The 15,291-nt window shown below is 41.3% G+C and overlaps 1 protein-coding gene across 7 annotated transcripts in view; it reads left to right on the top strand.

The window, feature by feature from the left end:
• HERC4 (HECT and RLD domain containing E3 ubiquitin protein ligase 4) overlaps positions 1–15,291 on the top strand; it is a 79,562-nt gene that overhangs the window by 21,572 nt on the left and 42,699 nt on the right. The window contains exons 1-3 of one of the 7 annotated variants that reach the window (XM_058189482.1): positions 4,358–4,845; positions 8,174–8,268; positions 12,664–12,949. In XM_058189482.1, coding sequence (XP_058045465.1) covers positions 12,724–12,949 — 226 coding nt within the window. In that variant the 5' untranslated portion in view covers positions 4,358–4,845; positions 8,174–8,268; positions 12,664–12,723. Of the gene's footprint in view, positions 1–4,357; positions 4,846–5,305; positions 5,324–8,173; positions 8,269–12,663; positions 12,950–15,291 lie in introns of those variants that run through there. The other 6 variants (XR_009155865.1, XM_058189480.1, XM_058189476.1 and 3 more) reach the window with 6 other exon arrangements.

Here is a 15,291-nt window from a genome sequence, read left to right as displayed (position 1 = left end):
AATAGAAACTCAACTTAAGGAATGCAAAACTAGAAGCTTATCTCAGGGAAGGCTAGGGGCCCAAATCAGGGAGAGCAATACTATGCATCTAACTCAGAGAAGGTTAGGCGGAATAGAAACTTAATTCAGGGAAAGACTATTAATCATGTCTGTCATGTAGCACTGAAAAAAGTCAAGTCAAGTTCTCCCGGCTGTGAGGCCTAAGAAAACCTGAACCAATGATATATCCATAGTTATCCAACATTTTCTTAAAAATTTCCAGTGTTGGAGCATTCACAACTTCTGCAGGCAAGTCGTTCCACTTATTAATTGTTCTAATTGTCAGGAAATTTCTCCTTAGTTCTAAGTTGCTTCTTTCCTTGATCAGTTTCCACCCATTTCTTCTTGTTCTACCCTCAGGTACTTTGGAGAACAGCCCGACTGCCTCTTCTTTGTGGCAACCCCTGAGATATTGGAACACTGCTATCATGTCTCCCCTAGTCCTTCTTTTTATTAAACTAGACTACTGAGTTCCTGCAACCGTTCTTCATGTTTTAGCCTCCAGTCCCCTAATCATCTTTGTTGCTCTTCTCTGCACTCTTTCTAGAGTCTCAGCATCTTTTTTACATCGCGGCGACCAAAACTGAATGCAATATTCCAAGTGTGGCCTTACCAAGGCATTATAAAGTGGCACTAACACTTCACGTGATCTTGATTCTAGCCCTCTGTTTATGCAGCCCAGAACTGTGTTGGCTTTTTTAGCAGCTGCTGCACACTGCTGGCTCATATCTAAATGGTTATCCACTCTCCAAGATCCTTCTCACAGGTACTACTATTGAGCAAGGTACCACATATACGGTACCTGTGCATTTTTTTTTTTTTTGCCTAAATGTAAAACCTTACTTTTTTCACTGTTGAATTTCATTTTGTTAGATAGCGCCCAATGTTCAAGTCTGTCAAGATCTTTCTGTAACTTAAGCCTATCTTCTGGAGTGTTGGCTATTCCTGCCAGCTTGGTGTCATCTGCAAATTTGATGAGTTCCCCATCTATCCCCTCATCCAAGTCATTGATGAAGATGTTGAAGAGTACAACAAGATGCAAAGAAAGAATTAAGCAGTTCTGCTTTCTCCCTGCTGTCTGTCACCTCCTTGCCATCTTCTCCCATTAATTAACTGATTGATTCTTTTTTGTCTTTTATAGGTTGAAAGAAACTTTTTAAAAAATTTTTTTTGACATTTGTTGCAAGTCTTACTTCATTCTGAGCCTGACTTAACCTTTGCAGATTTGGGCTACATCCTGGCTATATTCAGGCTTCAACAAAACTTATTTAAGAATAAGAATATGTAACATTTTACTATATGTAATCCTCGATTTACAACAGTTCATTTAGTGATGGTTCAACGTTACAATGACACTGAAAAAAGTGCCATGATCATTTTTCACACTTACAATCACGGTACAATGATTTTAAGTGCGACCGTTGTTCATGGTCACATGAACAAAATTCAAACGCTTGGCAACTGACTCATATTTATGACAGCTGCAGTGTCCTGGAGCTACGTGATCATTTTTTGCAATCTTCTGACGAGAAATGTCAATGGGGAAGTCAGATTCACTTAGCAATCATGTTACTAACTTAAGAACTGCAGTGATTCGCTTAACAACTGTGGTGAGAAAAGTTGTAAAATGGGGCACAACTCACTTAAGAAATGTCTCACTTAGCAACATAAATTTTGGGCTCAATTGTAGTTTGTAAGTCGAGGACTACCTCTACAACTGACTATCAACACATAATTGTGCCAAGGGTGTAAGCAGATTTTTCTTAGCCTATATTAAGTCGGGGAAGAACTCAATTGGCACAAGGTATTAAGTGCACTGACTGTTACCTAAATATGTTTCCCTGATGCACACTTAAGAAAGAGGAGCCTTTGATTCCTACCCACTTTAAGAGATCTGAAGATTACGGTCATACTTCACTAAGAAGCAGAGTTGTTCTTACTATTATGATGCCCTCCGTTGAGCCCCCATATCCAATACACAAGAGTAGGATTACAATAGATAGGTTGATTATTGGAAGGGAACATCGCTTCAAAATCATGCTTCTATCTTACAACTTATGCTTGCAAGATACCGTTTCCATCTAACGTAAATCTTTCTCAAACCTGGCTAAGAAGAGAGAGGAACCTGCCCCACTTTACACTGAGGTGGGGCTGTGTGAAGAGAGTTTCCTCCTTTAAATTCCTGGGCATCTACCTCAGCGAAGATCTCACCTGGAAAATCAACATGACTCAGGTGGCCAGAAAGCCACAACATAGAGTCCACTTCCTTAGTCTTGCGAAAAAACAAAATGGAACAACACCTGATGACCACCTTTTACCGGTCCACAATATTTATTATTCACACTTTCACACTATAGAAAATAGAAAACATCCTCACTCAGTGCATTACAGTGTGGTATGTTGGCTTGACAGCCGTGAATAGATATTACAGAGGGACCAGAGCACAACACAAAACATCATGGGCTGATATCACTAGACGAGTAGCTTAGAAAGAGTGAGCAAAATCCTCGGGGACAACTCACACCCTGGTCAGCCCTTCTTTATTCTCCTGCAGAGAAGGATATATAGAAGCACAGGCAGCCGCATAAATACCGTGTTTCCCCGAAAATAAGACCTTGCCTTATATTTTTTTGAACCTTGAAATAAGCGCTTGGCCTTATTTTCGGGGAGGTCTTATTATTTTGGGGCGCATGGAGCAAAATGGGGCTCCTCTTGCCGTCTTACCTGATTTCTAGCTCTGTGTTTAGATATTTTGGGGGAGACTTTATTTTTTGGGGGAGGCTTATTTTACCGTATGCGCTCAAAAGCCCGATTGGGCTTATTATCAGGGGAGGTCTTATTTTCAGGGAAACAGGGTAGGCTGAAGAACAGTTTTCATCTGTGGGCTGTCAGGCTTCTGAATGGAAAACAACTCTACGAAAACATAGTACAATTGACTTGCGGGGCCAGTGTGATGTGCAATATGTTCACACCAGTGGTAAAATGTAAAAATTTACTATTACTGGTTCTGCGGGCATGGCTTGGTGGGGGGGTGGTGGTAATGTGACTGGGTGGGCGTGGCCAACTTTCTTTTTTACTTTTAAAAGCATTTTTTCTACAACCTCTTCAGCTGAAGCAGTAAAAATGCTTTTAAAAGGCTCCGATCCCAGCTGAGTTGCCCAATTGTCAGAGGCTTTTGTTTTCTTTTAAAAGCATTTTTTTACCTCTTCAGAGGTTGTAGAAAAAATGCTTTAAAAGGCTCTGACGATCCCAGCTGAGCCGTGCGATCATCAGAGGCTTTTTTTTTTAACTTTTAGAAGCATTTTTTCGGCCGAAGAAAAAATGCTTTTAAAAGAAAAAAAAAACCCTCTGATGATCGTGCGGCTCAGCTGGGCATGGTGGGGGGCCAGGGATTTTTGCTACCGGTTCTCCGAACCACCCGCCGCCATCACTACCGGATCAGGCGATCCGGTCCAAACTGGGAACATTTCACCCCTGGTTCACACGGTGCCGTAGGATTGTGTGTTTGTTAATAAGATTCCCCGGGTTAGGGATTTTTTCCTTTTCTTTTACTGTCTTTCACTGTGAGTTGTATTGGTTTGGGGGAGGGGTACCCAAAAGGGAGGCTCAGCCAATCGCATTGTACACATGTTGTGCCCTGACAATAAGATTTGAATTATTTGAATTTCGGGCTGGAGAATTCTGAGAGTTGACGTCCACACAGCTTAGATGGCCAAGTTTGAGAAACACTTTCATAGGTTGTTATTTAGAGATGTCTGTTGCTTGCTTGCAGTAGCCCTGGAATCAATCACGCCTCCTTCAAAATTATAAAGATTGAGGTTGACTTCCAAACGAACTTTTAATCCTAAATGGGACACCACCATCATTGGTCGACTTTTGTGTGGCCAAATATCTCCTGGAGTAGGGGGTCTCCAACCTTGGCCACTTTAAGCCTGGCGGACTTCAACTCCCAGAATTCCCCAGCCAGCAAAGCTGTGGAAAGAAAGGCTCCAGAGCTGGGGGTCTCCAACCTTGGCCACTTTAAGCCTGGCGGACTTCAACTCCCAGAATGCCCCAGCCAGCAAAGCTGGCTGGGGCATTCTGGGAGTTGAAGTCCGCCAGGCTTAAAGTGGCCAAGGTTGGAGACCCCTGTCCTGGAAAATTCCTTACGTTCAACTCCAGTGGGGAAAACTTGGGAAGGTTGGGCCAGCTTTCCTCAGCAGCCCGTCCCATCTTATACCACACAACCCGCTTGGAGGCCTCCACAGGCTTCCCTCTTCCACAAGCCACCTCGGGCCGCATTGACCGTCCGATACCACCGGGCCGCAGTGACCGTCCGTTACCCCTACTGGGATAATCCGGTTAAAAAAAAATCCGCCGCATGGCCACGAACCGGATAAACACCAGAAAGGCAGCGAAGAGCCGCTTCTCTAGCCTGGCAGGGCAGCCCGGTTGGGCAAAAACTGGCTTCCCGCAACGCTCGCCGGCCCCGGCTTGGGGTTTATTTATCCCGTCCCTCAGCAGAACCCGAGAACCGTGCCGAGCGAGCCCGGCGGCGACACTCGCCGAGGATTGCCTCAGCAGAAGCGGGAAGAGACGGCGCCCCGCGTCGCTCTCCGCCGCCTCACCCTCGGAAGGTCGGCCAGCCCCGTGCAGCGCCTCCCGTCCTATCGGGGCCCTCCGCGAAACGGGAAAAGGCGCTTGCGCGTTATACGCGCCGAGCCGGCGCTTCTGGGCCTATTTCCCGCCCGCCCTGCCGCATTTGTAAAACCCCGGCCTGAAAGCAAAGCCTCGCCGCGAGAAAGGGAGGGACGCGCAGCGGCCACGGTGAGTCCAGCCCGGGCGGAGGAAACGCTTCCCGGAGAGGAGAGGAGGCCTCGGGTTGGCAAGGGGAAAGGCGCGGGTGGAGCCGCGGCTGGCCGGAGAGGCGGTTTTTGCGAGGACGGCTCGGCGGGGCGTTTCTCCTTCTAAGGGGGCTCGGAAGGGCAGTCCGGGGAAGAGCTCAACGCCGGCTGCTTCCTTTCCTTTCCGCCCCGGCGGGGAGGCCTTGTGGGCAGAAGGCAGGCCGAGCCAGGACTTGAGTCTTAAGGGAAGAAGGCGGGGGGGGAGACAAAAAAAAAACCACACACACACACACAAAAACCAACCCTTTCCTAAAATTTTTGCAGGCCCCGTTGGACCCTCAGAGATGTGGGGCGAAGAAGGGAGCCAGATAAAGGTTAAAAACGTGGCTCTCCCTTTCCGTCCCTCCTTCCCTCCCCTTAAAATTGGGCTGTGCGGGTTGCTTCTAGTCACGTTGAAAAAGGTAAAAAGGTTCCCCTCACACGTAGCTGGGTTGTAAGGTTGAATTTGGGGTGCCAAATTCAAAACCCAGCAGCCTCCAGTGGCTGGAGAAGCCGAGGGGTGGGGGGGGGACTATGCTCATCGCGTTTACCTTCTTGGACATGTTCCCCCCCCCCCCGCTTCTTTTTTGGCTCCTGAGAGAAAGGAAGGGTTTTGTGGATGGCCTCGGGCCTTTCCTTTCATTGAAAACTATCCTGCTTGTGGGTGGAGGGTCTTTCCTCCCCAATGGGCCAAAAATCCAGGCTGCCTTGTTTGTGGGCACGATAATGAGCCCTGCCTGCTTTTTTGTTTTTCCTTCCACGCCTAAAATGGCTGCAAGAGGGTGGGTGTTTTTTAGGTGGGTGGGTGGGTGAAAAGTGGAAAGCTGAAGAAAAAGTGTCAAAATATCATTGAGGGTATTGATCATTACTCAGTGATCGTTAACTATCATTGAGTAATGATGTTGCTTGATAAATCACCCAACTTTTAAATTGAGAAGTCAGTCGCCTTGATTTTAGCAAAGCTAAAGGGAACCTTGGGTTGCACTTCGGTCTTTGCTTCTCTTGTATTTCATCAGTCTCCAGAAACTTTTGCTTGGGACCTGGGTGGTTGTGAAAAATAGGAAAGGCGTCTTTAGTTTAAACCCATCTTTAATTTAAACTCATTTTGATTCAAGGTTGCTTTTTTTTAAAGGTCCACCTCCTTATCTTTTTTTTTTTTTTGCCCTTTCCACTTCATTTTGATAGGATTGTGATCTGCCCACGAATTTATGTCAATACTAATTTCCTCTATTTCTAAATTTTACTCTGTTGATACCCAGGCCATATCAGTTTGAGACCAAGATTGATGTCTGCCAGAACAATATGTATATTGTTTCTTCTTCCCATGTTTTTCCCTCCAACTATCCTTTATATTCAATTCTTCCACCATTTTAAAAAATGTGTTAGGTAATAGCCTTCTGACACCTTTCTTTAATCTACCATTTCTGGAATCTAGTTCTATATCTACAATCGCATTAAAATCACCACTTTTGCACATATTATTGTATCTGTCTAATATTTCTTCTTACACTGGCATTCTTCCAAAGTATACAAAATTGTTTTGTGTATCCTGTTATTCAAGATAATTCCCACTCCCAAGTCCCATTATGCTTGAAAATATACTTGCACAAAAGTGTGTATAGTTGTATAATCTCAGACCTCACTAATGTAATGCTCTTGTTATGCTAGAGCTTTCCATTAATATGTAATAATTGAAATCATAGAACTATCCCATCAAAGTATTTCTCCCTTTTCTTTCTACGCAGGTATTTAATATACCAAATATTAATATATTGTTCAGAGTGGCTTTGTAATTCTCAGCTACCAGCATTAAGTTAAAACAGAAATAAGTTTGGTATAGGGTTAGGACCTGTAAATTGAGATAGGCAGATAAGTGTGCGCTAGTTCTTAACCGTTCTTGGTATTACTATTCCACTGTTTAATTACAGAGTATAGGTAATTCAAAATAAACTGCAGAAATGATGTAGACCTTGCACAAGTAATGGTGAGAACATATCTTTTATGTATGTGCCTATGTTAAGAACATTAAAACATATCCATATTGGCTCCATAGTCATGTCAGAAAATGCTGACTATAATATTTTTCTGATTCTGTGGAAACCTAAAGCTGCTACCATTAAATCAGTGTCTTCAGTTGCACCTAATAGTCACATCAACCCTCCCAGAGATCTGTTTTCTTCAGTAGATACTCCTATTTTTTCTGTGTCAAGAACACTAATATATGATATCACCCATATTTATACGGATTATGACTTATATAGCACAATGACACATTTACACGAGTAATGAGAACTATTACTCATATAAGGGCAGTGTTAATTGATAAAATATGCAGAGAAATATGCAGACTTGGAATGTTGAACTGAAGCTGAGGGATATTTGAGGTAGGCATGAGAGACAGATTTTGGAATGAGGAGCAGTAATTTTAAAATAAACGACATTGTGACTTTTAAAGTAGACATTTCAGAATCTGGCTCTTTGCTGGTTTTATCCCAAAGCTGGCAGTTAATTATTTGTTACTTGCTTCCCGAATTGCCTCTAAATTACCAAGATTATATTAATGCTTTAAAAAAGAAAGAAAATGTGTAAATTTTTAATGTTATAATAAACTTAAAATATCAATCCGTATCTTTTTAAAAGGTGATAGAATGAAGGTGCTTTCATTTTCATTTTGATCTTGCATAATGAATGGAGATTATAGTATTCATCTTGAATAAAGTGATGTTGCAATAATGATTCATCATACACTGTATGCTTCTGGAAAGCTCTGGGTTTATGCAGAAGATCTTTTCAGAATTCTTAGGTGCATGAATAAAATAAATCTGTAATCCCTGGAAATGGAATAGAACTGTTATCAGAATTATTCTACCTATTATTCTTTTTGCTAAGAGATTTTTATAAATGTTTAGCAAAGGCAAACAAATATTTACAGTGCATTTCTAGAGGTTAATTCAGTGAGGGCCCTTGTTTTCAGCATTTTATTCTGTGTATCCTAAGGGAGTTTAACTGTTCAAAACTTCTTAAGAGGGCATATTCTCTCTGGCACACAGATATGTTTTTTTTAAAAAAAATGAATATTTTCTACACCAGTGTTTCTCAACTTTAGCAGTTCTAAAATGTGTTGCTTTCAATTCCCAGAATCCTGGAAGTTAATATCTACTCCTTAAAATTGAATTAATTCTTTCTTAATCAAAAAGTTAATTTGTAGATTATTCACTTAGGGTTGGACAAATTTGTATTCCATTGACATGTATCTGTTTATTTTCTTGCAGCAGATTAAAACTGCACATGAAGGTGTTGACATGAATGCATAAATACTGCTATGCTCTCCTCAAGGCAACATCATCTTAAATGTCTCCTAAATGTGGTAGGATTTAATTAAATATTTTCTGTGTTTCAGTGTGAAGCAATATTTGAATCATGTTTAGTTAGGAATAAATATATAAGATTCTAGGTTTGAACAAAAAGTCATATTTGGAATTGGCTCAGATAGGAGAAATACATGTGAGTTGTAGGATAGGATAATATTTCCATGTCTCCAAAGTATCTTGTTATTTCTATTTCTGATCCACTTTCTATTAGCCTGCAGTATTTCAGATTTAAAATGTGAAAAAAAATCGATAAAAGTTTTTTGAATTATAATCTGTTTGAGAGATGAGAAATCCTTGGAAAATTTTTAGATGAGAAATCCCATGAACTACAGTTAGATCATAGTTGCTATTACCTCTTTTGATTCAGGCTTTATTTTTAATTTTGAAAGTGCCTAAACAACCACTGCAGCAGAATTTCTTTTGTAAGCAGCTTTAAAATTAAGAAAACTAGTCCATGGGACCAGTGTGCCCAGAATATGTCCAGGAACACTTCAACAGTTGTATTGGCTTTCCCAAATATCACTTAGCAGTTAGGTGGACTCCTTTGTGAATGTTCAGTTGTGTATATAATTGATAAGTTAGGTGGGAAAGCTTTTATGAATGTTTAATATTATAAATGTATTTGATTTGTATTTTTCCTTCCTGTCTGAAAGAACATTCAAGGCAACTTGTAGTTAAAACAGTGCAAACGAATACATCCATATCAATGGTGAAATCCAAATATCAGTTTTGTGGGTGTGGCTTGGTGGGCATGGTGTGGCTTGGTGGGCATGGCAGGGGAAGGATACCTATTCCCTCCCCATTCCTGGGGGAAGGATATTGCAGAATACCCATTCCCACCCCACTCTGGGGTCAACCAGAGGTGGTATTTGCTGGTTCTCCGAACTACTCAAAATTTCCCCTACCAGTTCTCCAGAACCTGTCAGAACCTGCTGGATTTCACCCATGATCCATGTATATGTGTGTGTGTAATTACATACACATTCATAAACATAGATTAAATCATAAACAATTGCCATTTAAAAACCAGCCGTTCCTAAAAAAGATTGAATGTCAAACATAGCTTCTGAGAAAATACATTTCCCAGATTGGGATCCATGCAGAAAAGGGCTTTCTTGACCATGCTAGATAAATAAGCTTTGGAGTAGAGGAAGGCTTCGCATGGAGATTAGTGCCCAAGCGGTTTCATTATGGCAGAAGTGATCCCTCTTATCAATCCTAAGCTGTTTATGGCTTTAAAAGTTAATAATGGAAAACATTTGGCTCTTTGGAACAATCTTCCAGTATAGGCATTTCCCTATGCAATTCTTTTCAGAGCTTTAACACAGTCCCCCCAAATTGGATTGCATAATTTTGAAAAGACATTCTTTTTGTTTTCCAAGAGGTTGCCTAGATATTTAGTCTTAACACAATACCAATGAAGAAGAAAAATAATAGATCTCAAAAGAAACCAGCATGGATGCATAAAGAACTATCTGACAAATTGAAAGACAAAAAGGACAAATATAAAAAGTGGAAAGAGGGGCAAATAACTAAGGCAGAATATCAGCAAATAGCCCGAGCCTGTAAAGATGAAATGAGGAAATCTAAGGCTCACAATGAACAAAGGCTAGCGACAAAAGTAAAAAATAACAAAAAAAGCTTCTTCCAACATGTTAAAAACAAGAAAAAAGTCAAGGAAACAATTGGCCCATTGCTGGGAGAAAGTGGCAAGAAGATGACAAGCAACAGGGAGAAAGCAGATCTACTTAACTCATATTTTGCATCTGTCTTTACACAAAAGGAAAAAACAATCCAACCTATCAAAAACAGCACTACAAAAAACAGATTAGAAACACAAGTTAAAATAGGGAAGAAAATGGTAAGTGAACACCTGTCTACCCTAGACGAGTTCAAATCACCAGGACCGGATGGATTACACCCCAAGGTTCTGAAGGAACTGGCAGACGTGATCTCAGAACCACTGAACTATATCTTTCAAAGATCCTGGAGCACAGGGGAGCTGCCAGAGGACTGGAAAAGAGCTGATGTAGTTCCCATCTTCAAAAAGGAAAAAACAGATCCAGGAAACTACAGACCTATCAGCCTGACCTCAATACCGGGGAAGATTCTGGAAAAGATAATCAAGCAACGAATCACCGAACACCTAGAAGCAAACAAAGTAATAACCAAAAGCCAACATGGGTTTGTCAAAAACAGATCATGCCAGACTAATCTTATCGCATTCTTTGACAAAATGACAAAATTAGTAGACCAGAGAAATGCTGTCGATATAATTTACTTGGACTTCAGTAAAGCATTTGATAAAGTAGACCATAACCTACTACTAGATAAAGTAGAAAAATGTGGGTTAGACAGCAGCACCACCAGATGGATTCGTAACTGACTGACCAACCGCACTCAACGTGTAGTCCTCAACGGAACTACACCCACATGGAGGGAAGTATGCAGTGGAGTACCCCAAGGCTCTGTTTTAGGCCCAGTACTCTTCAACATCTTCATCAATGACTTGGACGAGGGGATAGATGGGGAACTCATCAAATTTGCAGATGACACCAAGCTGGCAGGAATAGCCAACACTCCAGAAGATAGGCTCAAGTTACAGAAAGATCTTGACAGACTTGAACATTGGGCGCTATCTAACAAAATGAAATTCAGCAGTGAAAAAAGTAAGGCTCTACATTTAGGCCAGAAAAACAAAATGCACAGGTACCGTATATGTGGCACCTTGCTCAATAGTAGTACTGTGAGAGGGATCTTGGAGTCCTAGTGGATAGATAACCATTTAGATATGAGCCAGCAGTGTGCAACAGCTGCCAAAAAAGCCAACACAGTTCTGGGCTGCATAAACAGAGGGATAGAATCAAGATCACGTGAAGTGTTAGTACCACTTTATAATGCCTTGGTAAGGCCACACTTGGAATATTGCATTCAGTTTTGGTCGCCACGATATAAAAAAGATGCTGAGACTCTAGAAAGAGTGCAGAAAAGAGCAACAAAGATGATTAGGGGACTGGAGGCTAAAACATATGAAGAACGGTTGCAGGAACTGGGTATGTCTAGTTTAATAAAAAGAAGGACTAGGGGAGACATGATAGCTGTGTTCCAATATCTCAGGGGCTGCCACAAAGAAGAGGGAGTCGGGCTGTTCTCCAAAGCGCCTGAGGGTAGAAGAAGAAGCAATGGGTGGAAACTGATCAAAGAAAGAAGCAACATAGAACTAAGGAGAAATTTCCTGACAGTTAGAACAATTAATAAGTGGAACGACTTGCCTGCAGAAATTGTGAATGCTCCAACACTGGAAATTTTTAAGAAAACGTTGGATAACCATCTGACTGAGATGGTGTAGGGTTTCCTGCCTGGGCAGGAGGTTGGACTAGAAGGTCTCCAAGGTCCCTTCCAACTCTGTTGTTATATATTATATATATTATAAAATTTTAATAGTTAATATATGTATATAATTAGAAGTTCTAAAATCTAACTTCATGAGTTATTAAACTGGTTTAGGCTCATTGTTAAATATCTTAATTAGTGTTCTGTTTGTGGTTTCTTACAATACTTTTGAATTCTCTGGGAGGTTTTTTTTTTTGAAGCAGAACAATTGATGTTATATTGTTCTAGGATGATATTTAGTACCTGCATAACGTTTTTGGAAACTGCTTTGAAAAAGGCCTTTAGAAAAGTATTGCATCGCTTCTAAATAGCAATTATTTGAAAGCAGGAATAACCCTTTACCACAAAGATGCAACCCGGGAGGCTACTTCATCTCTCTGAAAGGAGAAGTTGTGATCTTTGGAAATTCTAAATGTTGTTTTTACTTTTTAATGTGACACAAAGAGAAATCATTATATATGTGAGGAGCAGTCATACTAAACGTATTCAGTTTGTGAAAGGTAAAATGCAGTTAAACAAATTACCCTTTGGCTTGATCATGCCTAGATTTTCTGACATATCCTCTAAAAAGCTAATTTACTCTAGCAATAAAATAGCAACCCCACACTTAGGATAGTTGGGAGCACAAAAATTTTCAAATCACATGATTATTTGAAATAGTTAAATACTTTTTTTTTTTGCTCCTTCCTCATTGTTGCCTCCTGGCCACTGTCCTTGTAGTGATTGGCCCAAGGCACCCACCTGGCTTTGTGCTTAAGGCGGGACTAGAACTCTCATTCTAGCCAGATACCTTAACCACAACACCAAACTGGCCCTCTATTAGATACATATAATAGTCATATTTAAAGTTATACATTTTTATATCATTCTGAAGATATAAATTCAAAAATTCTCACAGTGTTTTTTATTTGGGTCAGTTGTAAAAATTGAGGGGTGAAAATAGTGTACCTATTTTCATGAATGCTAACCTTATTGGCTAATCTTTTCTTCTGTTACAGTAATGCTGGTGGAACGCTTTTGCAGATTGAAATTGGCAGACTATTGAAAGGACTTGCAACATGTTATGTTGGGGAAATGCATCTTTTGGACAGCTTGGATTGGGCGGTATTGATGAAGAGATTGTCCTGGAACCCAGAAGATGCAGCTTCTTTGTAAACAAAAAAGTTCAAGATGTCGGCTGTGGACTGAGGCATACTGTGTTTGTACTGGATGATGGGACTGTGTATACCTGTGGATGTAATGATTTAGGACAGTTAGGCCATGAAAAATCTAGAAAACGACCAGGTAAGATAAAAAATAATGTTGGTTGGATCCTGCATGGTTTTGATTCTAAATTTTGGTACAGATTTGCACACATGAAGGCATCTAATTAATTCATAACATTGAACATTCATATTTAAAGGGCTTTACCACAATTTTTGAATGAATGGGATGTTAGGATTTTGAAAATCTTTGAGGAATCTTATCTACAACTAATCTTACTTTTAAATGTTTCATGGTGGTATTTTTTATCCTGGACATCATTCTGAAAATTGATGATTTGTACCAGGAAAACTATATAATAATCTTAAAGTGAATGGGGCTGATACAGTTTCCTATTATGAAATACTTGATGTAAAAGATCCCTCTCTATGTGACTTTCTACTTATATATATCCTTCCCAGTTCAGTATCCACGTGTGTTGTAAAAGAAAAAAAAACACATTTTTTTGTTTATTATACTTGAATTAAATTCAGCAAATTTAAGTTTAGAGGTTGAAAATTCGATAAAACAGCAAACATCTATGGTTTGGAAGATCCAACATATTAGTGGCAGTGATAAAATAAATTTTGCACGCTTTTCATTATAAAAGTAATCCATCCGTTTCTATAGAATTATTTTCTTGGGAAGTATGGCACTTTAGTATTTCTAGAAAGGTTTTGGCTAATCTGCATAACTAATGGATCCTTAAAAAGACAGGCAACTGAAGATTGTTTTTAACCTTTATATCACAGTCTCTTGAGTGAAATCTTTAGTATAATATTTGAAGAAAATGATAGAACTGACAAAATGCTTTGTTATAGCTTGGAAAATTTTGGAAGGATGAATCTTCGATTCAGTTTTGCTTTCTAGGGTGGGTAAGCAGGTATAGTTTTCATTTTAAATCCTTATATGTATTTCAAGTAGTCTTTGACTTACAATTGGTCATTTAACCAGTTACAATGGTCTCAGAAAGGGTGCTTTACAGCTGGTTACCAAGCACCCTGCAGTTTTGATCACCATTTGCAATCTCCTTGCCAGTTTCCCAAGAAAGTCAGTGGGGAAGTGGCAAAGAAGTTTGCATGCTGCTGCCACTTCCTGAAAGGACTCTCTCTCATCTTTGTGGCACTGGCTGAAAGGGCTGCCTGCTGGGATTTCCTGAATATTTTACTTCCAGTGTGAAGAGCCGGGGCTGGGCACGAAAGCAACACAGCCAGAGTGAAGGCTTAACTCCCTTTTTGCCCCAAAGTTCCCACAGTTCACTAAGTCCAAAAGCAAAGCTCCAAACACACACACACACACACACACACACACAGAGCCTTCCACTAGTTCCTGGCTTCAGTGAGTCCAGAGAAGCATCCAGTTCTGAGAGCAGACAGAGTTCAGGAAACTTGGTTCTAGGGAGTCTTCATCGCACGAGGGGGTTGCTGGGACTGCAGCACAACCTGAAAAAGAGCTGCTTCACTGATTACTTGCCACGACTAGGCCAGGCAAAGCAAGGCAAGTTGAACCCTGGCAAAGCAAGGCTAAGCACAATAAGATGTCAACAATTGCAAGCGTGGCTGGAAAAAGGCAATGCTTGTTCCCGACGAGTGCCCCTCTCCATGGCACCTCTTTAAGTCTTACTCCCCAGGTAAGCCAGGTGTGACGAGGGGTGGGGAACCCCCTCCCCCTGAGCTGTCAGTTCGCCCTGTGCTGATCCTGTCTCTGCTTGACCTTCCGCTCTCGAGGATCGGGCGGGGAGTCAAATCGCTCCTCCCCAGAGCTTCATCACTCCTCTGCTCCGCTGCCTATTCTTTCCCTCTCCTCCGTTGCTCGGTTGTCCTGTGCCCTCTCTCCATCGTCCAAGGCTTGAGGGACTGGGACTGCTTCATCCTGCCCCCCCCCCCGGTCACTTCTCTGAGGTCAGAAAGGCTGTGCCATCCTCTGTCAGCCCTGCCTCTGTCTTGTCGTCCTCCTCGGACCATACTCCGACGGTGCCATGACATCCAGTCTTGCAGCCCAATGAAGGATTCCCCCCCCTCCAGTGGATAGAAGGGAGGGGAAATCCTTCGTTGGGCTGGAGGACCAGAGCTAAAATCTACAGGATTTTAACAGACTAGGATTTCTTCCGTGTGGATGGGGAATGGGAGAGGAAGTCTTTTGTTGAGCAACAGGAATAGAACTAAAATCTTCAGGATTTGAACTCTGTTCCTGCAGCCCAATGAAGGATTCCACACATACCCCATGGACCCTCCGCCTCCCCTAGGCATCTTGGGCTTCTAACCTGAGATTCCATCTGCTTAAAATGCAGGGAGATTGCTTAATAACCGCAACTAGGAGTGCCGGGATTGCACTCATTAGGCAAAGCAGTTTCATCAGTGTCTTGTTTAACTACCATTTCACGC

The sequence above is a fragment of the Ahaetulla prasina genome, chromosome 6 (assembly GCF_028640845.1).
Source record: "Ahaetulla prasina isolate Xishuangbanna chromosome 6, ASM2864084v1, whole genome shotgun sequence".
NCBI lineage: Eukaryota > Metazoa > Chordata > Lepidosauria > Squamata > Colubridae > Ahaetulla > Ahaetulla prasina.
This window is presented reverse-complemented; position numbering and strand designations above follow the sequence as displayed.